Genomic DNA, 23582 nt, shown 5'->3' with positions numbered 1-23582 from the left:
TCTTATAGCCTGTTTCCTTTTATGCTAGTTCATCTTTTAGCCGATTTACTGTTATGCTAGTTCATCTTTTAGCCTGTTTCCTTTTATGCTAGTTCATCTTTTAGCCGATTTACTGTTATGCTAGTTCATCTTTTAGCCTGTTTCCTTTTATGCTAGTTCATCTTTTAGCCGATTTACTGCTATGCTAGTTCATCTTTAAGCCAATTTACTATTATGTTCATCTTTTAGCTTCTTTACCATTATGCTAGTTCATAGTTTAACCTGTTTACTGTTACGCTAGTTCATCTTTTAGCCTGTTTTCTGTTTTGCTAGTTCATCATTTACCCTGTTTACCGCTATGCTAGTTCATCTTTTAGCTGATTTACTATTATGCTAGTTCATCTTATAGCCTGTTTACTGTTTTCCTAGTTCATCATTTACCCTGTTTACTGCTATGCTAGTTCATCTTTAAGCCAATTTACTAATATGCTAGTTCATCTTTTAGCCTGTTTCCTTTTATGCTAGATCATCATTTACCTTGTTTACCACTCTGCTAGTTTATCTGTTAGCATGTTTACTGTTACAGTAACTACTGAAGCCCGGATAGCTCAGTCGGTAGAGCATCAGACTTTTAATCTGAGGGTCCAGGGTTCAAGTCCCTGTTCGGGCGAATACTCTTTAAAGATTAGGGTTCAAGGCCCTTTACTCCCCTCTGCTTCAGGGACACTGTATCATGGCTGACCCTGCGCTCTGACCACAACTTCTAAAGATGGGATGTGCAAGAAGAGAATTTTACTGTGCTGTAATGTGTATGTGACAAATAAAACCTTCTTTGGTTAGCCTGTAATTGCTATCTTTTTGCCAGTTTACTGTTATGCTAGTTCATCATTTACCCTGTTTACTGCTATGCTAATTCATCATTTACCCTGTTTACTGCTATGCTAGTTCATATTTTAGCCTGTTTCCTGTCAGCATAATTCTTCAAGCCTGGATAGTTCAGTCAGTAGAGCGTCCAACTTTTAATCTGAGGGTCCAGGGTTCAAGTCCCTTGTTTGACCCTGAGCTCTTGTAAAGAAAGTATTTTACTGTGCTGTAACATATGAGACTGCTAATTTTCATAATGTAGCACTGTGAGAATCAGCTGTCTGGGAGCTAACGCCTTTTCTGACAAGATGGCCGACTTTTCCGATCTCCTTATTCCGATTTCTCTAACTTGCTCTCTCTCTGGGAATCTTAGCTCTAGCTAACGTTACACGTTCTGAGCATAAGGTTAGGAAACCTAAAAGGTTAGGAATCAACTAGCCAGAGATCATTTTAAATCGTAAACCTTCTTAATGCTAATCCATGATTCAGCCTGTTTACTGTTTATGCTGTTTACTGTAACGCGTGTTCACCTTTCAGTGGTAATTCTAGATCAGACCTATATTGTTTACTGAAATGTTATGCTAGTTCATCGGTTAGCGTGTTTATAGTAATGCTAAGTAATCTTTTATTCTGCTTGCTATGTAGTCAGTTTTATGTACTGTTATTTCCTGTTTAGCTGTAATTCATTTTTAGGCTGTTTATGGTTATGCTAGTTCATCTGTTAGCATGTTTACTGTTACAGTAGCTACTGAAGCCTGGATAGCTCAGTCGGTAGAGCATCAGACTTTTAATCTGAGGGTCCAGGGTTCAAGTCCCTGTTCGGGCGAGTACTCTTTAAAGATCAGGGTTCAAGGCCCTTTACTCCTCTCTGCTTCAGGGACACTGTATCATGGCTGACCCTGCGCTCTGATATGTGAAGAAAGAATTGCTCTGTGCTGTAACGTATATGTGATCTTCATCATTTAGCCTGTTCCCTTTTATGCTAGTTCATCTTTTAGCCTGTTTCCTTTTATGCTAGTTCATCGTTTACCCTGTTTACTGCTATGCTAGTTCATCTTTTAGCCTGTTTCCTTTTATGCTAGTTCATCGTTTACCCTGTTTACCGCTATGCTAGTTCATCTTTTAGCCTGTTTACTGTTTTGCTAGTTCATCATTTACCCTGTTTACCGCTATGCTAGTTCATCTTTTAGCCTGTTTACCGCTATGCTAGTTCATCGTTTACCCTGTTTACCGCTATGCTAGTTCATCTTTTAGCCTGTTTCCTTTTATGCTAGTTCATCGTTTACCCTGTTTACCGCTATGCTAGTTCATCTTTTAGCCTGTTTACTGTTTTGCTAGTTCATCATTTACCCTGTTTACCGCTATGCTAGTTCATCTTTTAGCCTGTTTACCGCTATGCTAGTTCATCTTTTAGCCTGTTTCCTTTTATGCTAGTTCATCGTTTACCCTGTTTACCGCTATGCTAGTTCATCTTTTAGCCTGTTTCCTTTTATACTAGTTCATCGTTTACCCTGTTTACTGCTATGCTAGTTCATCTTTTAGCCTGTTTCCTTTTATGCTAGTTCATCGTTTACCCTGTTTACCGCTATGCTAGTTCATCTTTTAGCCTGTTTCCTTTTATGCTAGTTCATCGTTTACCCTGTTTACTGCTATGCTAGTTCATCTTTAAGCCAATTTACTATTATGCTAGTTCATCTTTTAGCCTGTTTCCTTTTATGCTAGTTCATCATTTACCTTGTTTACCACTATGCTAGTTCATCTTTTAGCCTGTTTACTGTTTTGCTAGTTCATCATTTACCCTGTTTACCGCTATGCTAGTTCATCTTTTAGCCTGTTTCCTTTTATGCTAGTTCATCGTTTACCCTGTTTACCGCTATGCTAGTTCATCTTTTAGCCTGTTTCCTTTTATGCTAGTTCATCGTTTACCCTGTTTACCGCTATGCTAGTTCATCTTTTAGCCTGTTTCCTTTTATACTAGTTCATCGTTTACCCTGTTTACTGCTATGCTAGTTCATCTTTAAGCCAATTTACTATTATGCTAGTTCATCTTTTAGCCTGTTTCCTTTTATGCTAGTTCATCATTTACCTTGTTTACCACTATGCTAGTTCATCTTTTAGCCTGTTTACTGTTTTGCTAGTTCATCATTTACCCTGTTTACCGCTATGCTGGTTCATCTTTTAGCTGATTTACTGTTATGCTAGTTCATCTTTTAGCCTGTTTTCTGTTATGCTACTTTATCTTTTAGCTTGTTAACTGTTATGTTAGTTCATTGTTTTGTCTTTTTAATGTTATGCTAGCTCCTCTGTTAGCCTGTTTCCTCTTTTTTTGCTAGTTCATCTTTCAGTTTGTTTACTGTTATACTAGTTCATCTGTTAGCATGTTTAGGGACACTGCTTCAGGGACACTGTATCATGGCTGACCCTGCGCTCTGACCACAACTTCTAAAGATGGGATGTGCAAGAAAAGAATTTTACTGTGCTGTAATGTGTATGTGACAAATAAAACCTTCTTTTGTTAGCCTGTAACTGTTCATCTTTTAGCTTCTTTACCATTATGCTAGTTCATCGTTTACCCTGTTTACTGCTATGCTAGTTCATCTTTAAGCCAATTTACTATTATGCTAGTTCATCTTTTAGCCTGTTTCCTTTTATGCTAGTTCATCATTTACCTTGTTTACCACTATGCTAGTTCATCTTTTAGCCGATTTACTGTTATGCTAGTTCATCTTTTAGCCTGTTTACTGTTTTGCTAGTTCATCATTTACCCTGTTTACCGCTATGCTGGTTCATCTTTTAGCCTGTTTCCTTTTATGCTAGTTCATCGTTTACCCTGTTTACCACTATGCTAGTTCATCTTTTAGCCTGTTTCCTTTTATGCTAGTTCATCATTTACCCTGTTTACCGCTATGCTAGTTCATCTTTTAGCCTGTTTTCTGTTATGCTACTTTATCTTTTAGCTTGTTAACTGTTATGTTAGTTCATTGTTTTGGCTTTTTAATGTTATGCTATCTCCTCTGTTAGCCTGTTTCCTCTTTTTTTGCTAGTTCATCTGTTTGCATGTTTAGGGACACTGCTTCAGGGACACTGTATCATGGCTGACCCTGCGCTCTGACCACAACTTCTAAAGATGGGATGTGCAAGAAAAGAATTTTACTGTGCTGTAATGTGTATGTGACAAATAAAACCTTCTTTTGTTAGCCTGTAACTGTTCATCTTTTAGCTTCTTTACCATTATGCTAGTTCATAGTTTAACCTGTTTGCTGTTATGCTAGTTCATCTTTAAGCCAATTTACTATTATGCTAGTTCATCTTTTAGCCTGTTTCCTTTTATGCTAGTTCATCATTTAGCCTGTTTCCTTTTATGCTAGTTCATCATTTACCTTCTTTACCACTATGCTAGTTCATCTTTTAGCCGATTTACTATCATGCTAGTTCATCTTTTAGCCTGTTTCCTTTTATACTAGTTCATCTTTTAGCCTGTTTACTGTTATGCTACTTTATCTTTTTGCTTGTTAACTGTTATGTTAGTTCATCGTTTTGGCTTTTTAATGTTACACTAGTTCCTCTGTTGTTTCCTTTTTTTGCTAGTTCATCTTTCAGTTTGTTTACTGTTATGCTAGTTCATCTATTAGCATGTTTACTGTTATAGTAACTACTGAAGCCCGGATAGCTCAGTCGGTAGAGCATCAGACTTTTAATCTGAGGGTCCAGGGTTCAAGTCCCTGTTCGGGCGAATACTCTTTAAAGATTAGGGTTCAAGGCCCTTTACTCCCCTCTGCTTCAGGGACACTGTATCATGGCTGACCCTGCGCTCTGACCACAACTTCTAAAGATGGGATGTGCAAGAAGAGAATTTTACTGTGCTGTAATGTGTATGTGACAAATAAAACCTTCTTTTGTTAGCCTGTAACTGTTCATCTTTTAGCTTCTTTACCATTATGCTAGTTCATAGTTTAACCTGTTTGCTGTTATGCTAGTTCATCATTTACCCTGTTTACTGCTATGCTAGTTCATATTTTAGCCTGTTTCCTGTCAGCATAATTCTTCAAGCCTGGATAGTTCAGTCAGTAGAGCGTCCAACTTTTAATCTGAGGGTTCAAGTCCCTTGTTTGACCCTGAGCTCTTGTAAAGAAAGTATTTTACTGTGCTGTAACATATGAGACTGCTAATTTTCATAATGTAGCACTGTGAGAATCAGCTGTCTGGGAGCTAACGCCTTTTCTGACAAGATGGCCGACTTTTCCGATCTCCTTATTCCGATTTCTCTAACTTGCTCTCTCTCTGGGAATCTTAGCTCTAGCTAACGTTACACGTTCTGAGCATAAGGTTAGGAAACCTAAAAGGTTAGGAATCAACTAGCCAGAGATCATTTTAAATCGTAAACCTTCTTAATGCTAATCCATGATTCAGCCTGTTTACTGTTTATGCTGTTTACTGTAACGCGTGTTCACCTTTCAGTGGTAATTCTAGATCAGACCTATATTGTTTACTGAAATGTTATGCTAGTTCATCGGTTAGCGTGTTTATAGTAATGCTAAGTAATCTTTTATTCTGCTTGCTATGTAGTCAGTTTTATGTACTGTTATTTCCTGTTTAGCTGTAATTCATTTTTAGGCTGTTTATGGTTATGCTAGTTCATCTGTTAGCATGTTTACTGTTACAGTAACTACTGAAGCCCGGATAGCTCAGTCGGTAGAGCATCAGACTTTTAATCTGAGGGTCCAGGGTTCAAGTCCCTGTTCGGGCGAATACTCTTTAAAGATCAGGGTTCAAGGCCCTTTACTCCTCTCTGCTTCAGGGACACTGTATCATGGCTGACCCTGCGCTCTGACCACAACTTCTAAAGATGGGATGTGCAAGAAGAGAATTTTACTGTGCTGTAATGTGTATGTGACAAATAAAACCTTCTTTGGTTAGCCTGTAATTGCTATCTTTTTGCCAGTTTACTGTTATGCTAGTTCATCATTTAGCCAGTTTACTGTTATGCTAGTTCATCTTTCAGCCTGTTTTGCTATAATACTACTTCCTATATAATAGCAGCTCAGCAAACAGGGTGGACTAAAAGATTACGGTCTGCGGAGGTTGCAGTTTTTACTCAGAATGACTAAAGGATCGAAAACAGAAAAGTTTTTAAAACCTTTTTAAAAACAAGCGTCTTCTCTGCGCTGCTCCAACAACCTCATCATTCCATACAAATCAGTCTGGAGTGAAAAAGAAGAAAATAATTAACTGCACAAAGCCAGATTTCCATACCCTAAACAAAACACACACACAAAATAACAGATAACTAGAATGACATGGTGTGTGTGTGTGTGTGTGTGTTAAACAGTGATGCTGATGACCTTGCAGAACGACCTGTAGAGTTCCAGCCTGCCGTGAGGCACAAAGCTTTTAATATTGATTCAGCCACACAGGAGGTGTGTGTATGTGTGTGTGTGTGTTGGGGATTGTGTTTGAGAGTGTGTGTTCATGTGGGCGTGTGAAGAGATGTTGCGTAATGACGAGCGAAGCCAGTAATCAGTTGATTCATTAATCAGATGATTGTTAGTGTTTGGATGTGTTTTTGTATACGTGTGTGTGTGTGTGTGTGTGTGTCCTTTAAAAATAGATAAATGGAGTGCCAGTTCAGGGGTCAAGCAGAACGATCAATATCCACTACCCGTCAAAAGGCCAGAGATTGAAATACACACACACACACACACATCCGCAGCATGTCATGTTTGTCTTGTCTGGTTTGTTCTGTCTGTGATTCACAGTCCAGCTTTATTTATTCTGGAACATCGCGCTCAGCTCTGGATGTGTAAAAGTCTGCATGCTGAACGTCAATATCAGTCCGTTCTCATTAATCTGAAGCGATTCATCAACAATCAGCAAGCTGTAACAGTCCATCTCTCTCTCCGCATCACGCACTCACGTTTATATAACCTGAACTATGTACCTTAAAGGATATTTTCATTTCTCAGAAGGTGGTGATTTATTTTCTAGAGCATCCGCTCTAACTCTAGTGACCTGACATTACATAACCAAAAGTATTGGGACACCCCTCCAGATCATTGAGTTCAGACTCTGCCCCTTAGTTCCAGTGAAAGGAACTCTTAATGCTTCAGCTTCATACCAAGACATTTTGGATAATTTCATGCTCTTTGTGGGAACAGTTTGGGGATGACCCCTTCCTGTTTCAACATGACTGTACACCAGTGACCAAAGCAAGGTCCATAAAGACATGGATGAGTGAGTTTGGTGTGGAGGAAATTGACTGGCCTGATCTCAACCCCATAGAACACCTTTGGGATGAATAAGAGCGACTGTGAGCCAGACCTTCTTGTCCAACATCTCGTCCAACATCTGGTCGAGGCTCATTGATGCACGTGGGGAGAGAAAGCTGGCCCGTGTGATCCGAGCCAACAGACAAGCTACTGTTGCTGATAGAAAGGGGTCAAAATACACAGTGCAGGACAGGTCAGCAAAAGGGGGACCAACACTATATTAGGCAGGTGGTCATACTGTTATGCCTGATCAGTGTAAGTAGAAATAATATGATGGTTCCTTTTAAAGATCAGTGATGTGGATATTTATATTTCAGCAGCAGAAATTTTCATACTCAAGAAAATAAAAACCCTAAAGAAAGAAAGATCGTGTCTGGAAGGAAAGAAGTGATGGTGGGTTCGAAGTGCTGAAGTTATAATAGTTTGCTCTATTTTAGGATCATCAGACTTCGTGTGATGATTCATCGTCCACCGTCCCAAACAAATCCCCTGCTGCTTCCAGTATTTTGAGAAATATTGTCAATTCTTCACACAATAGCAAGTAATTAACACGGACTGGAGCAGTGGCTTGGGAACATGGTGTAAAGGCACGGTCCTGCTTTCATATCCAAGCTATTTTTTAGGAGCGATCACGATTTTTGGCTTGAACTCTGACTGTTTGTTTGTTTTTCCTGCTTTCTCTGCTCAGGAGAGTCCAGTTTTATCTGTAAAGGGCAGCTGTGAGTGCAGAAGTTCATTCCAGCCCAGCAGAGCACTGGGCAGATAACACCACGCTTCTGCTGCAGTTTCATTCGGGATAAAGACGACAGAAATAAATAATAATCAGAGCACAAGAGAGAGAGAGAGAGAGAGAGAGAGAGAGCTGAAACAGCCGAAAATAACGACAGATCAAACCACGTGAGAGAGAGACGTTTAAACAAAAAATGAAGCTACACTGTACAGTATGAGCTTCAGGACAAAATATTCAATATCTAATAAAATAGCAAATTATATTTGAACTGAGAAAATAGATAGATAGATAGATAGATAGATAGATAGATAGATAGATAGATAGATAGATAGATAGATAGATAGATAGATAGATAGATCGGTAGATTTCGTATTGATCCTAATGGGAATGGTAGCAGACGAGAGTAAAGACATTTGCTGAGGGACTAATCAGTATTCCGATCAGTATTCCGATCAGTATTCCCGAGCCCATATCACAGTGTGCTGTAGAGTCCATGCTGCATAGCAACACAACTTTTAAGTTATTCAACCGTGTGAAAAGGCAACACAAAGTGCAACATAAAGAATGAATGAGGGCAGAGAAGACTGCTCTCACCAACACCAACCACACTCAGACTACTGCTTCATACAACTCTATAGTAACTATCCTCTCAGCCGAGAGAGAGATAGATAGATAGATAGATAGATAGATAGATAGATAGATAGATAGATAGATAGATAGATAGATAGATATATAGATGTAAAATGTAAAACAAGCTCTGACTGTAGCTCTCTCTCTATTCATCGTTTCTATTCAGTATATAATCACCACCACTGGCTTCAGTAAGCTGGAACAATTCATCTGTATACAGTGAGTGTACTGTGTTCAGTGTTTCCTCAGACTGTAGTGAAATTAAATACACTTTATATCACAGCGTCCACTAAATGAAGGACGCCCATGCTGTGGATACTGTTCAGCTATTTTACGAGGAAAAAATACAGGGACCCGGAGCGCTCGTTTAATCGGTGAGAAATCAGAGCGAACATCTCGGCTGACGGAGCTTCCTCACTTCATTCACGCAGCGAGAGTTGGTGATCTCATGCCTTGTCCTGCTGAGCGCCTTCATGTGCCCTTCGTAAATTATTAAGCAAATCTGATTTAATCTGATCTGAGCTTCATACCAAAGAACTGAAGTGCATGCGCGGAGAAATGTCCGATGACACACACACACACACACACACACACAGATAAGCCAAACCCACACGGACGAACGGATGGATAGCAACGAGGAGAAACAAAGCAGAAACAGAAATGATATAAGGAGCAAAAACGTTATAGATGATAATCAGACGGACGAACAAACTCTCAGACTGACGTAAGGGAGAAGGACAGGGAGGCCATGATCACAAGATATAGAGAATAACTCACTCACCAGAGTCAGCGAATTCTGAGGAAACAGAAGGACAGAAAGGAAGAGAAACAGAGAGAAGAGAGTGGTGAAGTAAAAGTCGAAGCTCAGAAGCATTAACGAGAAGAAGATCAGACATGTAGATTAACAGTGCAGAAAGAGCTCAGGTTTATTGCCTTAAACGCTACAAAAAGCCTCCTTTAGGAGCAACTTCCTTTTAAATAGCACAGAGGAATTTCCTGATCGAAACATGGTGACCAGACGAGAGGTCAGATTTCACCCAAGGAAAGCTTTCAATGCTTAAAAAATGATCATTATCATGCTAATAAAATCTGATTCTTCAGAAGAAACTGAATGTAAATGAAGCATCAAGATACACTTCAATTACATTCTTTTGTTTTGCACTTCTTGGGCCCCTGTAACTCCTGTTATCTATCTATCTATCTATCTATCTATCTATCTATCTATCTATCTATCTATCTATCTATCTATCTATCTAAGTTCCTTGTGTAATATATGTATGTAACAGTGTGTATGTGATATCCATAAACAAGCTAAAAGTGACCTTAAATAAATAATAAATCTCTACTTTAATGTGGCAAATTAGACCGTAAATAGACACGCTTACAGTACACACACACACACTTCTATTTATACAGAGTCAGCTCTTATACACACTCTGACTCACTCGCACGATGCTCTTTACTCATCACATTTATATATATAAATACGTCCAATACTCATTATTCAAAACCACAGTGCAGCAGCATCACATTAAAAATTTCCTCAGTTCACATCATCGACAAGCCGCAAACTCCACAATTCATCTACTGATGAAAGTTAATTCATCTCTTTTAAAAAAGAAAATCATGCTTGGAAAGGAAGAGACTTTGTTCACAACATTTATATATTAAATCTATTGAAAACTCGTGATGACTTTTACAATTGCTCCTGTGAGAAGACCCAAAAATAACAGAAGGAACAAATAAAGAAAGAAAGAAATTAAATTAAATTAAATTAAATTAAATTAAATTAAATTAAATTAAATTAAATTAAATTAAATTAAATTAAATTAAATTAAATTAAATTAAATTTAATTTAATTGGAAAAAGTGTGAATTTTAAAATCATAAAAAGAGAAAAATAATTATAATTATTGTTATTGTAAAAATAGTTAATATTATTTTAAATGATTGACTATGTTATCAAAGTACTACTTATTAAATAATAATAATAATAATAATTAATGTGTGTGTGTGTGTGTTACCTTCACTAAGTGGGTCTAGCGTGTGGATCATGAGCTGGAAGATGCTGTTCCTCATCAGGCTGTTGTGCAGCGACGCCGAGCTTCCACCTCTCTGCAGCCGAGGCTTGGCCTACGATTAGACGAAAGACGTGTCGATCAAACCACTCTCTACCATGACTGGTGAAAATGTGTGTGTGTGTATGTGTGTGTGTTTGTGAGACCCTGATCCAAGAGACATCTTATCATGTAAACATCTGAAGGCAAATGAACCATACAGAATAAGGGTCACATGGTGTAGGGGTTAGGGACTAGGGTTCAGGGTGTAGGGGCTAGGGTTTAGGGTGTAGGGGCTAGGGGCTAGGGTGTAGGGGCTAGGGAGCATCGCTGGCTGTAGTGGAAATGTAGCTCGGCACTGCAGTGGGAGTAAAGGGCACCGTTCGGCTCGATGCCATGGCAACACGTCAGCGCTATTTGAAGGAGTCAGCTGCAGAGACTAGTGCAGGTGTGTGTGTGTGTGTGTCTGTGTGTGTGTGTGTGTGTTTGTGTGTGTTATTGATAAACCTTGAAATGTGTTAAGGGTAATAATAACATAAAACTGAGCATGAAATGTTCCAACTCCAAGGAAAAAAAGCTTCTATTTAGGCCACAGGACAGTATAAACGTTAGGATTTTTTTGTATCTGCTTCTATCTGAAATCTCGAAGTCTCAGATGCTACTAAAAAACTCCTTAGAAGCTACTGAAATGTTCTGTCTCAGACACTACTGAAAACCTCCGTCTCAGACACTACTGAAAACCTCTGTCTCAGACACTACTGAAAACCTCTGTCTCAGACACTACTGAAAACCTCTGTCTCAGACACTACTGAAAACCTCTGTCTCAGATCCTACTGAAAACCTCTGTCTCAGATGCTACTGAAAACCTCTGTTTCATACACTACTGAAAACCTTTGTCTCAGAAGATACTGAAAACCTCCGTCTCAGACACTACTGAAAACCTCTGTCTCAGATGCTACTGAAAACCTCTGTCTCAGACACTACTGAAAACCTTTGTCTCAGAAGATACTGAAAACCTCTGTCTCATACACTACTGAAAACCTCCGTCTCAGACGATACTGAAAACCTCTGTCTCAGACACTACTGAAAACCTTTGTCTCAGACACTACTGAAAACCTCCGTCTCAGACACTACTGAAAACCTTTGTCTCAGAAGATACTGAAAACCTCTGTCTCAGACACTACTGAAAACCTTTGTCTCATACACTACTGAAAACCTCCGTCTCAGACACTACTGAAAACCTTTGTCTCAGACGATACTGAAAACCTCTGTCTCAGACACTACTGAAAACCTTTGTCTCAGACACTACTGAAAACCTCCGTCTCATACACTACTGAAAACCTTTGTCTCAGACACTACTGAAAACCTCCGTCTCAGACACTACTGAAAACCTCTGTCTCAGATTCTACTGAAAACCTCTGTCTCAGATGCTACTGAAAACCTCTGTCTCAGACACTACTGAAAACCTTTGTCTCAGACACTACTGAAAACCTCTGTCTCAGACACTACTGAAAACCTTTGTCTCAGAAGATACTGAAAACCTCCGTCTCATACACTACTGAAAACCTTTGTCTCAGACACTACTGAAAACCTCCGTCTCATACACTACTGAAAACCTTTGTCTCAGAAGATACTGAAAACCTCTGTCTCAGATCCTACTGAAAACCTCTGTCTCAGATGCTACTGAAAACCTCTGTTTCATACACTACTGAAAACCTTTGTCTCAGAAGATACTGAAAACCTCTGTCTCATACACTACTGAAAACCTCTGTCTCAGATGCTACTGAAAACCTCTGTCTCAGACACTACTGAAAACCTTTGTCTCAGAAGATACTGAAAACCTCTGTCTCATACACTACTGAAAACCTCTGTCTCAGATGCTACTGAAAACCTCTGTCTCAGACACTACTGAAAACCTTTGTCTCAGAAGATACTGAAAACCTCTGTCTCATACACTACTGAAAACCTCCGTCTCAGACGATACTGAAAACCTCTGTCTCAGACACTACTGAAAACCTTTGTCTCAGACACTACTGAAAACCTCCGTCTCAGACACTACTGAAAACCTTTGTCTCAGAAGATACTGAAAACCTCCGTCTCAGACACTACTGAAAACCTTTGTCTCATACACTACTGAAAACCTCCGTCTCAGACGATACTGAAAACCTCTGTCTCAGACACTACTGAAAACCTTTGTCTCAGACACTACTGAAAACCTCCGTCTCATACACTACTGAAAACCTTTGTCTCAGACACTACTGAAAACCTCCGTCTCAGACGATACTGAAAACCTCTGTCTCAGACACTACTGAAAACCTTTGTCTCAGACACTACTGAAAACCTCCGTCTCAGACACTACTGAAAACCTTTGTCTCAGAAGATACTGAAAACCTCCGTCTCAGACACTACTGAAAACCTCCGTCTCATACACTACTGAAAACCTTTGTCTCAGACACTACTGAAAACCTCCGTCTCAGACACTACTGAAAACCTCTGTCTCAGATTCTACTGAAAACCTCTGTCTCAGATGCTACTGAAAACCTCTGTCTCAGACACTACTGAAAACCTTTGTCTCAGACACTACTGAAAACCTCCGTCTCAGACACTACTGAAAACCTTTGTCTCAGAAGATACTGAAAACCTTCGTCTCATACACTACTGAAAACCTTTGTCTCAGACACTACTGAAAACCTCCGTCTCATACACTACTGAAAACCTTTGTCTCAGACACTACTGAAAACCTCCGTCTCAGACACTACTGAAAACCTCTGTCTCAGATTCTACTGAAAACCTCTGTCTCAGATGCTACTGAAAACCTCTGTCTCAGACACTACTGAAAACCTTTGTCTCAGAAGATACTGAAAATCTGTCTCATACACTACTGAAAACCTTTGTCTCAGAAGATACTGAAAATCTCTGTCTCATACACTACTGAAAACCTTTGTCTCAGAAGATACTGAAAACCTCTGTCTCAGATGCCACTGAAAAAACTCTATCTCAGACACTACTGAAAACCTTTGTCTCAGACACTACTGAAAACCTCCGTCTCAGACACTACTGAAAACCTCTGTCTCAGATTCTACTGAAAACCTCTGTCTCAGACACTACTGAAAACCTTTGTCTCAGAAGATACTGAAAACCTCTGTCTCAGATGCCACTGAAAAAACTCTATCTCAGACACTACTGAAAAACTCTGTCTCAGACACTACTGAAAACTTCTGTCTCAGACACTACTGAAAACCTCTGTCTCAGACACTACTGAAAACCTCCGTCTCAGACACTACTGAAAACCTCCGTCTCAGACACTTCTGAAAACCTCCGTCTCAGACGATACTGAAAACCTCCGTCTCAGACACTACTGAAAACCTCCGTCTCAGACGATACTGAAAACCTCTGTCTCAGACACTACTGGAAACCTCCGTCTCAGACGATACTGAAAACCTCCGTCTCAGACACTACTGAAAACCTCCGTCTCAGACGATACTGAAAACCTCTGTCTCAGACACTACTAAAAAACCTCTGTCTCAGACACTACTGAAAACCTCTGTCTCAGACACTACTGAAAACCTCCGTCTCAGACACTACTGAAAACCTCTGTCTCAGACACTACTGAAAACCTCTGTCTCATACACTGCTGAAAACCTCTGTCTCAGACACTACTGAAAACCGCTGTCTCAGACGCTACTGAAAACCGCTGTCTCAGACACCACTGAAATTTTCTGTCTCAAACACTACTGAAAACCTCTGTCTCATACACTGCTGAAAACCTCTGTCTCAGACGCTACTGAAAACCGCTGTCTCAGACGCTACTGAAAACCGCTGTCTCAGACACCACTGAAATTTTCTGTCTCAAACACTACTGAAAACCTCTGTCTCAGAAGATATTGAAAACCTCAGAAGCTACTGAAAAACTCCATCTCAGAACCTATTGAAATTTTCTGTATCGGGTGCTACTGAAAACCTCCGTCTCAGATACTACTGAAAAACACTATCTAAGATGCTACTGAAAACTTCCGCCTTACTGTCTTCCAGACATTACTGGAAACCTCCATCTTAGAAGTTACTGAAAGCTCAGATGGTACTGAAAAACTTCATCTCAGACGCTGCTTAAAACCTCCGTCTAAGACTGTGGCAATGGTAGCACAGAAGAGTGAACTAAACGCAGATGGTTTGCTTTAGCTCAGAAGATCGGGTGCATGGGTAACCTGATTCTGAATTCTAAAAACTTTCATCTTCTAAACATTTTTGATCTTCAAATTATGATCCTATGTCACTGACTGTTTAAATAAACCACCACGATACGTATGGAATCATCAGACACTGTGCTGTGGTTATCGATTTTCTTGCTTCCCCTCTACAGTGGTTTATTTTCTGAGCACACTTTAGCATCAACCATGACATAACACACACATACAAATAAAAAAAACATAAACGACACACACACTTGGAGACATGCAGACGAAAGACGTAGACTGGACCTACCGACAGCTTGCTGTCATCCTCCGTGGGCACTGGACTAACCTTTACAGAAATAATATAAGAGAGAGAGAGAGCGAGAGAGAGAGAGAGTGTGAGAGAGAGAGAGAACAGAAGACAAGGACGTGAGACAAAAACAGGTGAACACCATTAAAGACTCCACATAACAGAACACACAACATAACAAGGAGGAACGTGACTGAGGTGTGACCTTTAAATCATTTACATCACACGATGTGTATTAGACATGGAGTTAGATGAAGATCTTCACAAGGTTTGTCAATGTAAACAAAATCAGTCGATCAATAGCTACTAGTGATTTGTTGTCATAGGTTTTAGCTTCTTCCCTGTTTAATTTATTTGTACAGAATTAGTTAGTACAGAGTCATGGGAAGGTGAAAACATCCTCATAATACACAGACCCCAAACTGACCCAAAGGACAGAGCTGTAATCCTGCAGTTCCTTGATTTAGTGGCTAAACAATGTAAAACAAACAAAATGTGAAAACTTAACAGAATATTCTGGATCAAGTGGTATTTTCCATCCATCCATCCATTTTCTATACCCAGTTTATTCCTAATTAGGGTCACAGGGATCTGCTGGAGCCTATCCCAATGCACACTGGGTGAAAGGCAGGGGTCCACCCTGGACAGGTCACCGGTCCATCACAGGGTCACACATATAGACAGACAACCACACACTTACTCCTATGGACAATTTAGAATTACCAATCAACGTAATGTACATGTTTTTGGACTGTGGGAGGAAACCAGAGTTCCTGGAGTAAACCCACACAGACACGGGGAGAACATGTAAACTCCACACAGAAAGACCCCTGCCTGGTCAATCCCAGGATTTGAACCCAGGCAACAGTGCTAACCACTAAGCCACCCTGCTGCCTGCAAGAGGTATTTTATAAATTGCTAAATAACAAGAGTTATCAATAATTACCTCAATGTTAGCTAAAATAATCATAATAAAAAAAAAATAATAATAATAATTATTTTGCAATGATTCTGTTGGAAAGTTAAAGTTTGATAAAATATATATATATATTGTATATAAATTTGATACTAATTGAGGATTTGAAGCTGTAATCCAGTTCCGATGCTAATTACTGGAGAGACAAATCTGTTTAATGTTAATCAAAGATGCTTCTGGATATTATTTCGCTAGTTTAGATTGAGCGAGTCCTGGATGTTTGCTTATCTAAGTCATTTGGTTTCCCATTTTTATTCCCCGTATAGCGAAAGTTCAGGAACGGGAGGGTGAAGCAGCATTAGTGCTTAGCGCTACATTAGCCTGAGCCGAGGTTCCTGGAAGGTCATTTCCCGCAGGTTTTAAATGCAGCAAAATCAATTTCGGGCCTCTTGATGCTCCGGCTCCCCGAAAGACTTTTATTGAGCTGTAATCTTGCAGACGGAGCGAGATCATTCGGTGTGTGCAGAAAAATAACTGCTAAAAATACCGCTGCCCATCACGACCCAGCGAGAGCGCCACATGCTGAGCTCACACACTCAGAAGCCGGTGGACGGAGGAGTATTTTAAAGCGAACGGTCAGTAGGCTGCCGGGAGCCGAAACGCTCCTGGGCCGTGTCTGTATTTTTAAAAATGCATCGTATAAAGAGCTTACATCTTTAACGTGGTGTTTCAGGGACTGACAAGAAAAACAGACATTAACAAAACATACACAAACTCTGATTTTTCTTCCCTGGGAGATGATACAACTAAACAGATTTAACCCTTGCAGTGTGATTTACCTCAAAATAAATAATAATTCATCCAGAGATCAGGTATTAAATCTGTAGCACCAGTTAAAGACAATAATAATGAAGGGGCCATTCAGAAAACTGTATGAGGAAAGAACCTCCACTTTTAGGCAATAGAAAAGTCTTTTTTCTTGTCATATTAATTCAAGAGATAAAACTTTAACAGATGTTGGTTTACAGCTAAGATTAGCAAAGCTGCTATAACGTAACGTGACATAGCTAGAACAGTGACTAGCTAGATTCATGGATGGTACACACCATTAAATCATTCTTTGCTAAATCAAACATATATCATCAGACATCATTTCTGTATCAGAGCACATCACGTCCCCTCACGAACGTGTGAGAGATAACTACGTACTTTTTATTTAGATAACTGTCTCTTGATGGTTTTGAAGTGGAAATACACTGATTCGTCTCTCGTGTGAACCTTATAAACATTTCGTTTCCTTCCACAACAACTGAACAACCATGATTCGAGGCGAGTCTACATATTACTATGAAATATGCCGTACATGTAACTACACACACACACACAGACACACACATCTACACATAGACAGTGCCCTGGTCTCTGAGCCGTCTGTGATTTTCCATCCTGCCCTCAAAGCCTCCTGGCGGACAATCAGCGACGCCGAGAGGCAGAAAACACACGTGTACAACAAACCAAGCCACTCGCTAATTAATGACCTGATTCTCTTCAAGTAGAACTCATTATAAGAGACTAATTATGGTACCTAATTACACCAACAAAGCGGCTCAGGACACCGCGGACCCTAAACACACAGAGTCCTAAACACACGACGGTCCAATTCTCAGAGTGAGGTGTGTTAAGACTCAGCTCAAAATCTGAAGACTTTACGCTGAGGAGAAGAGCTCCTGCTGTGTTGATTTATCTAAACTGGACAAGAAAACAGATGGGTAATAAATGAGTAATAAAAACAGCTGTAGGTTCAGGCAGCATTTCTTCAGTGTACATGGTTGTTGTGTAGCACAGCATGAGCTTCAATTAAAATCCAGACCCGAGTGACGATCATCTGGTTCGTCCTTCTGTTGAGATGAAAACTGCAAAAAGTTGAGAACTTTGGGTTGTTCTGGGAGACTCTGTTCCTCAAAACCATGCAGGGAAATCTTTAGAGTGTGACAGGACAGATGTAATGGCAGCTTTACCAAAAGAAATGTGACTGTTATTAAATTTTATAACTGAAATGTAATGTGCAGATTGAGGAAAAACCTGCTTTGCTTTCTTACAGTAAACGGCTTCTTTTCTGTCATAAGGAGCGCCTCTTCATGATTTCTGTTCTGCCAGATGCTAACCAAGCTGTCATGGTTCCCTTCCTTTCACATCACCGTTCCCATAGCGACAAACACTCTTGTTTGTTTTGGTTTCTTCTTCTCTAGTCCTGCCTCTACCTCTATCCAAACACTGGTTTGCTGCCTGACTGTGTTCACCTGTTTTGTGTTTATCTCTTGATCAGTTCTCCTTTGTTGTGCAGTTAGTCACTACCGATGGGAAAGTTCGGGTCATTTTACTGACTTGGATCTTTGAATCTTTTTGAACTCATATTCAGGATTCGTTCAAAATGAATGAATCACTCATGAACGACACGTCACTATTTACAAGTTATGAAATTTTAGAATATATACACGTATAAAAGTGATTCCGAATGAATCGTTCTCTGAGACAACTCATTGTTCCTGAGTCATATTAAGGACTCGTTCCAAATAAATGAATCATTCATGAACGATACATCACTATTTAAGAGTACTGAAATTTTAGTACACACAACATGTATATGGGTGATTCCGAACGAATCGTTCTCTGAGACGACTCGTTGTTCCTGAGTCATATTAAGGATTCATTTAAAATGAATGAATCGCTCATGAACGACACATCACTATTAGTAAGTGGAATGCTTAAAAACCACGATGAAAATCTGATACACTGCTCGTTCTTTCTGACTTAGGATCATCTCAGGAAAGTACACAAGAGAGCTGTGTATCGCCGAGTCTTCACTGAGAAACTGGACGTGTCAGATGTTTCCACATCACAGGATTCTCACTGGATGTTTTTTTGCTAGTTTGCTCAGAGATGCTCATCAAATACATTGGGAAGTCTTGGTGCATCTGCTCTAGCTCACAGACGGAGAAAACTCTGCTGCAAAAGTATGACAAACTTTACAGGTAACAGATGGAGTTATGGTTTGTCGTAGATTCCCAAATTTATCTGAGACATAAGATTAAGTCCAGAGCTTGTTTTCTGAGTTTGGTATTTCAGTGTTCTTCTGAGTTCTGACCCATGCTATAGGCTTAGAATTCAAATTTCTATCTACTCTCAAATCTCTAACTCACTTCCTGTTACTCAAGCATTTCTCCCACTATTTTTCTCCACCAAATGCTTCCTGTGACACCAAGTGAGTCTTCTGAACTTCTGCTCATGCTGTACTCAGAGGAAAGCACAGTGGATCTTCTGTACACACCAGCTCACAGCTAGTTTCTACGGTGGCCAAGAAGTGCGAAACACGATAACAAATCCATAAACACAAGGACGATTCAGACAAAGTGGAAAAGCTAGGAATGGAATACTTCCCTCTGATTGGACGAGACATCGGTCACTAAGGATCTAGAGGAAGTCCAACAGTAGCTGCAGCAGTAGAAAGTGGATTGGTGTGTGTATGAACACAGCTCTGCTCTTATAGCGATCCTTACATCCTTTCATCTGGTATAGTTTGGTCTCTGGAACATTCCAGATGTGTTTTTAGAGATGGTAAACTAATCTTTACTCCATGATACACTATACACTCCTCTCAACCAAAAAAGAGCAAAGATCCAGACAGAACATTCTTCTCTGGTCTCCCAGACGGTTATGTCATCATCAGAATATGAACGCAGAACATTTCTTTGCATTTGTCCAGTTCAGATTCCTGAAACTGTCTTGAAAATCCATCGTTTTTCCATCCATCTCGGATAATATCTTTTTCTGACGCAGCACCAATGAACAGGCCATGTGCTTCAGAAAATCTATGGATTACTAATGGATTATTAACGGATTATAGCTGCGACACCTCAAGGACACATTTGGAAACCAAATCTCAGAAGATCTCCAGAAAAAACCTCCAAGACACTGTTTCTGCTTTGATTGTACTGATGTTTACTCACATATACCACACTCATTTCAAATAAATACAGAGGTCAGATATATTGTAATATCATTTCCTCAGATTTTTTGGTGTATAATCGTTCTTTATCTTATGGACTACAGTAATTAAGGGGTTAAAAAAAGATACACTGTGTTGCCAAACAAAAGTTTTGGGACATCTACGTTTACATGCACATGAATGTAATATGGAGTTGTACCGCCCTTTACAGCTATAACAGCTTCAACTCTTCTGGGAAGGCTTTCCACAAGGTTTAGGAGTGTGTTTATGGGAATTTTTGACCATTTCTCTAGAAGCGCATTTGTGAGGTCAGGCACTGATGTTGGACGAGAAGGTCTGGCTCACAGTCTCCTCTCTAATTCATCCCAAAGGTGTTCTATGGGGTTGAGGTCAGGACTCTGTACAGGCCAGTCAAGTTCCTCCACACCAAACTCACTCATCCATGTCTTTATGGACCTTGCTTTGGTCACTGGTGTACAGTCATGTTGGAACAGGAAGGGGTCATCCCCAAACTGTTCCCACAAAGAGCATGAAATTGTCCAAAATGTCTTGGTATGAAGCTGAAGCACTTTCACTGGAACTAAGGGGCGGAGCCCAACCCCTGAAAAACAACACCTGAACTCAATGATCTGGAGGGGTGTCCCAATACTTTTGGCAATATAGTGTAAATAAGTCTTCAGTCTGCAGTCTGAAGCTGTTTATTAGATCAGCTCTCATCTCTGCAAAGTGAATATTAATGTGTAGAATAACTTGTAATTTTGGCCTGTTTATGACTGGACAAGTGTAGCATATGCACAGTGCTAAGAAAACAAGTGCAGTGTGTGTGAGTGGTTTCATTTCTACATCTGTTTCTCCATGAAATCAGCAAAATTTACAGCACAACAGTGAGTCAGCTCCTAGTCATCTCACACACACACACACACACACACAGAGCCTACATCACGCATGTCGTGATCACCTTGAGCGTGGTTGGAGTTGGTCTCTCGTGCCCGGGTTAAAGCCTCTGGACGGCTATTTGAGTGACTGCAGTCATTCAGTTCAGTCGTTTCAATAATTAGCCTTTCTCAGAAGTAATTAGTGATCCTGATTGCAATCAGCTCTTTGTCTGTAGCACAGGAACAGAACCGCACGAATATCACACTCGCTCACACACACACACACGTTCCTCACACACACACACACGTTCCTCACACACACACACACACGTTCCTCACACACACACATGTTCCTCACACACACACATGTTCCTCACACACACACACGTTCCTCACACACGTTCCTCACACACACACACGTTCCTCACACACGTTCTTCACACAAACACACATTCCTCATACACACACACACACACACGCGCGTTCCTCACACACGTTCCTCATACATACACACACATGTTCCTCACACACACACGTTCCTCACACACATGTTCCTCATACATACACACACACACACACACACACTCGCTCACACACACACACACACGTTCCTCACACACATGTTCCTCATACATACACACACATGTACCTCACACACACACACACGTTCCTCACACACGTTCCTCATACATACACACACTCGCTCACACACACACACGTTCCTCACACACATGTTCCTCATACATACACACACACACACACACACGTTCCTCACACACACACGTTCCTCACACACATGATGAGGAGGGAAACTCTCTGTCTCTCTCTCTATTACTCTGTCTCTCTCTGTTTCTGTCTCTCTCTCACTCTCTCTCTCTCTCGTTCTCTCTCTCCCCCTCTGTTTCTGTCTCTCTCTCTCTACATAAATAGAAGGAGAAATAATTTGTTATGCTTTTCTAAAAAACTAAAAAAAAAGAACATTTATTTTATAAATTAAAATAAAAGCTCATAAATTTAGAACCAGGGTTTATATATTTATATATAGGTTTATATATTTTATTATTATTGTGATTTTTTTCAAAGTCGTGTTTTGTTTGTTGTTGTTGTTGTTGTTGTTGTTTAGTAATCACACAATCAGACTATAGACATTGGATGAATAATGCTGGAGTTTTTCTTTAAAGGCTGCATAGATATTGACTACTACAGATTTTGCAGCAATTTTGATTATAGAGTGCACACACACACACACACACACACACACGCATATACACACACACACACACACATACACATACACACATATACACACACACACACACACGCATATACACACACACACACACACACACACATACACACATATACACACACATACACATACACACACGCATATACACACACACACGCATATACACACACACACACACATACACATACACACATATACACACACATACACATACACACACGCATATACACACACACACACACACACACACCAGATCATATCATGCTTCAGTAAGGGAAAGCCGTGTCCTTGGTGCAGTGGCTGTACAGTGAATACTACATTAACTCATTACCTCATCTTTTAAAATAGCTCTCATTGATTAGGCCTCACATTTCTCTCTCTCTCTCTCTCTCTCTCTCTCTCTCTCTATCTCTCTGTCTCTCTCTCTGTCTCCCTCTCTCTCTCTCTTTTTCACTGTCTCTCTCTCTCTCTTTCACTCTGTCTCTCTCTCTCTCTCTCTCTCTCTTTTTCACTGTCTCTCTCTCTCTCTTTCACTCTGTCTCTCTCTCTCTCTCTCTCTCTCTCTCTCCCTTTCCATTTTGCCGTCCTCTCCCACCGCCATCGTCTACAGGTGACCTTGCAGCCTGGGATTACACCGAGAAGTAAATTTTCCTCACACACACACACACACACACACACATGATGGACTGGAAAAAGAACTAGACAGTATATGGATTTGTATTTGACTGAGCTGTGTACACATGCATGTGTGTATCTTTCTCTCTTTCTCTCTCTCTCACACACACACACACACACACACACATCTGCGTTTCAGTGTCTAGGACTCAGCTCCAAGCTGCACATTTCCATTCATCATTCAGAGCATTTTATGATGGAGATGAGCTCTGGCACCGACACAATGATCTGGAGCAACTGTAATTAAGTCCAGAACACAATGCACACACACACACACACACACACACACAGATGCTCATGCATACACATCAATATACACACAGACATACACAGAGCATACATGCAAAGGTGCCCTCATGCACAGCTGCACACACACACACACACACACATAGTTAAGTTTCCACGGTGATAGGCTTTTACTAAAAGCTTATTAAGGACTGAAGACTCATTAAAGCTTCATGGATACAGAAGTGTTTGGAGCTCGTAAGCAATAAATCACTCAGTAACTCGACACCGCAGCCTCGGAAACAGATCACGCCAGGTTTCTCCGAATCACTATCACATTTTATCACTTCATTTTCATTTTCTCTTCCCTTCATTTCCTGTTTTCTTTCTCAGCTTGTCACGTTACAGAGAAACCCTGACGACTCTCCTGAAGTTTACGAAGCACTACATCAAACATGAACATGATCTCTTTAAAGGGGAAGTTCACTTCCAGAACAAAAATCTACAGATAATGTCCTCACCCCCGTGTCATCTGAGATGTTCATGTCTTTCTTTCTTCAGTCGTAAAGAAATGATGTTTTTTGAGGAAAACATTTCTCCATATACTGGACTTCAATGGTGCCCCCGAG

General features: G+C 40.2%; 1 protein-coding gene and 4 non-coding genes across 14 annotated transcripts in view; 4 read left to right on the top strand and 1 right to left on the bottom strand.

The window, feature by feature from the left end:
- Window positions 1-23582, bottom strand: part of LOC131349177 (sodium/potassium/calcium exchanger 2-like) — a 65689-nt gene that overhangs the window by 31112 nt on the left and 10995 nt on the right. For 4 of the 10 annotated variants that reach the window (XR_009204046.1, XR_009204045.1, XM_058384610.1 and 1 more), the window contains exons 3-5: window positions 15008-15046; window positions 10493-10601; window positions 9251-9265 (exon numbers count right to left, since the gene is read on the bottom strand). Coding sequence is in view for 8 of the 10 variants with exons in the window: in XM_058384610.1 (XP_058240593.1) it covers window positions 9251-9265; window positions 10493-10601; window positions 15008-15046 (163 nt within the window). In the remaining 2 variants the exon portion in view is untranslated. The remainder of the gene's footprint in view (window positions 1-9250; window positions 9266-10492; window positions 10602-15007; window positions 15047-23582) is intronic. The other 6 variants (XM_058384611.1, XM_058384616.1, XM_058384612.1 and 3 more) reach the window with 3 other exon arrangements.
- Window positions 577-649, top strand: trnak-uuu (transfer RNA lysine (anticodon UUU)). The gene has a single exon. It is a non-coding gene; the product is annotated as a tRNA-Lys (tRNA).
- On the top strand, window positions 1597-1669 carry trnak-uuu (transfer RNA lysine (anticodon UUU)). Its single transcript has one exon. It is a non-coding gene; the product is annotated as a tRNA-Lys (tRNA).
- trnak-uuu (transfer RNA lysine (anticodon UUU)) lies at window positions 4504-4576 on the top strand. The gene has a single exon. It is a non-coding gene; the product is annotated as a tRNA-Lys (tRNA).
- On the top strand, window positions 5518-5590 carry trnak-uuu (transfer RNA lysine (anticodon UUU)). Its single transcript has one exon. It is a non-coding gene; the product is annotated as a tRNA-Lys (tRNA).

This window comes from Hemibagrus wyckioides, linkage group LG29 (genome assembly GCF_019097595.1).
Source record: "Hemibagrus wyckioides isolate EC202008001 linkage group LG29, SWU_Hwy_1.0, whole genome shotgun sequence".
NCBI lineage: Eukaryota > Metazoa > Chordata > Actinopteri > Siluriformes > Bagridae > Hemibagrus > Hemibagrus wyckioides.
The sequence above is the reverse complement of the archived record's forward strand: the minus strand, read 5'-3'. Positions and strand labels throughout refer to the sequence as shown.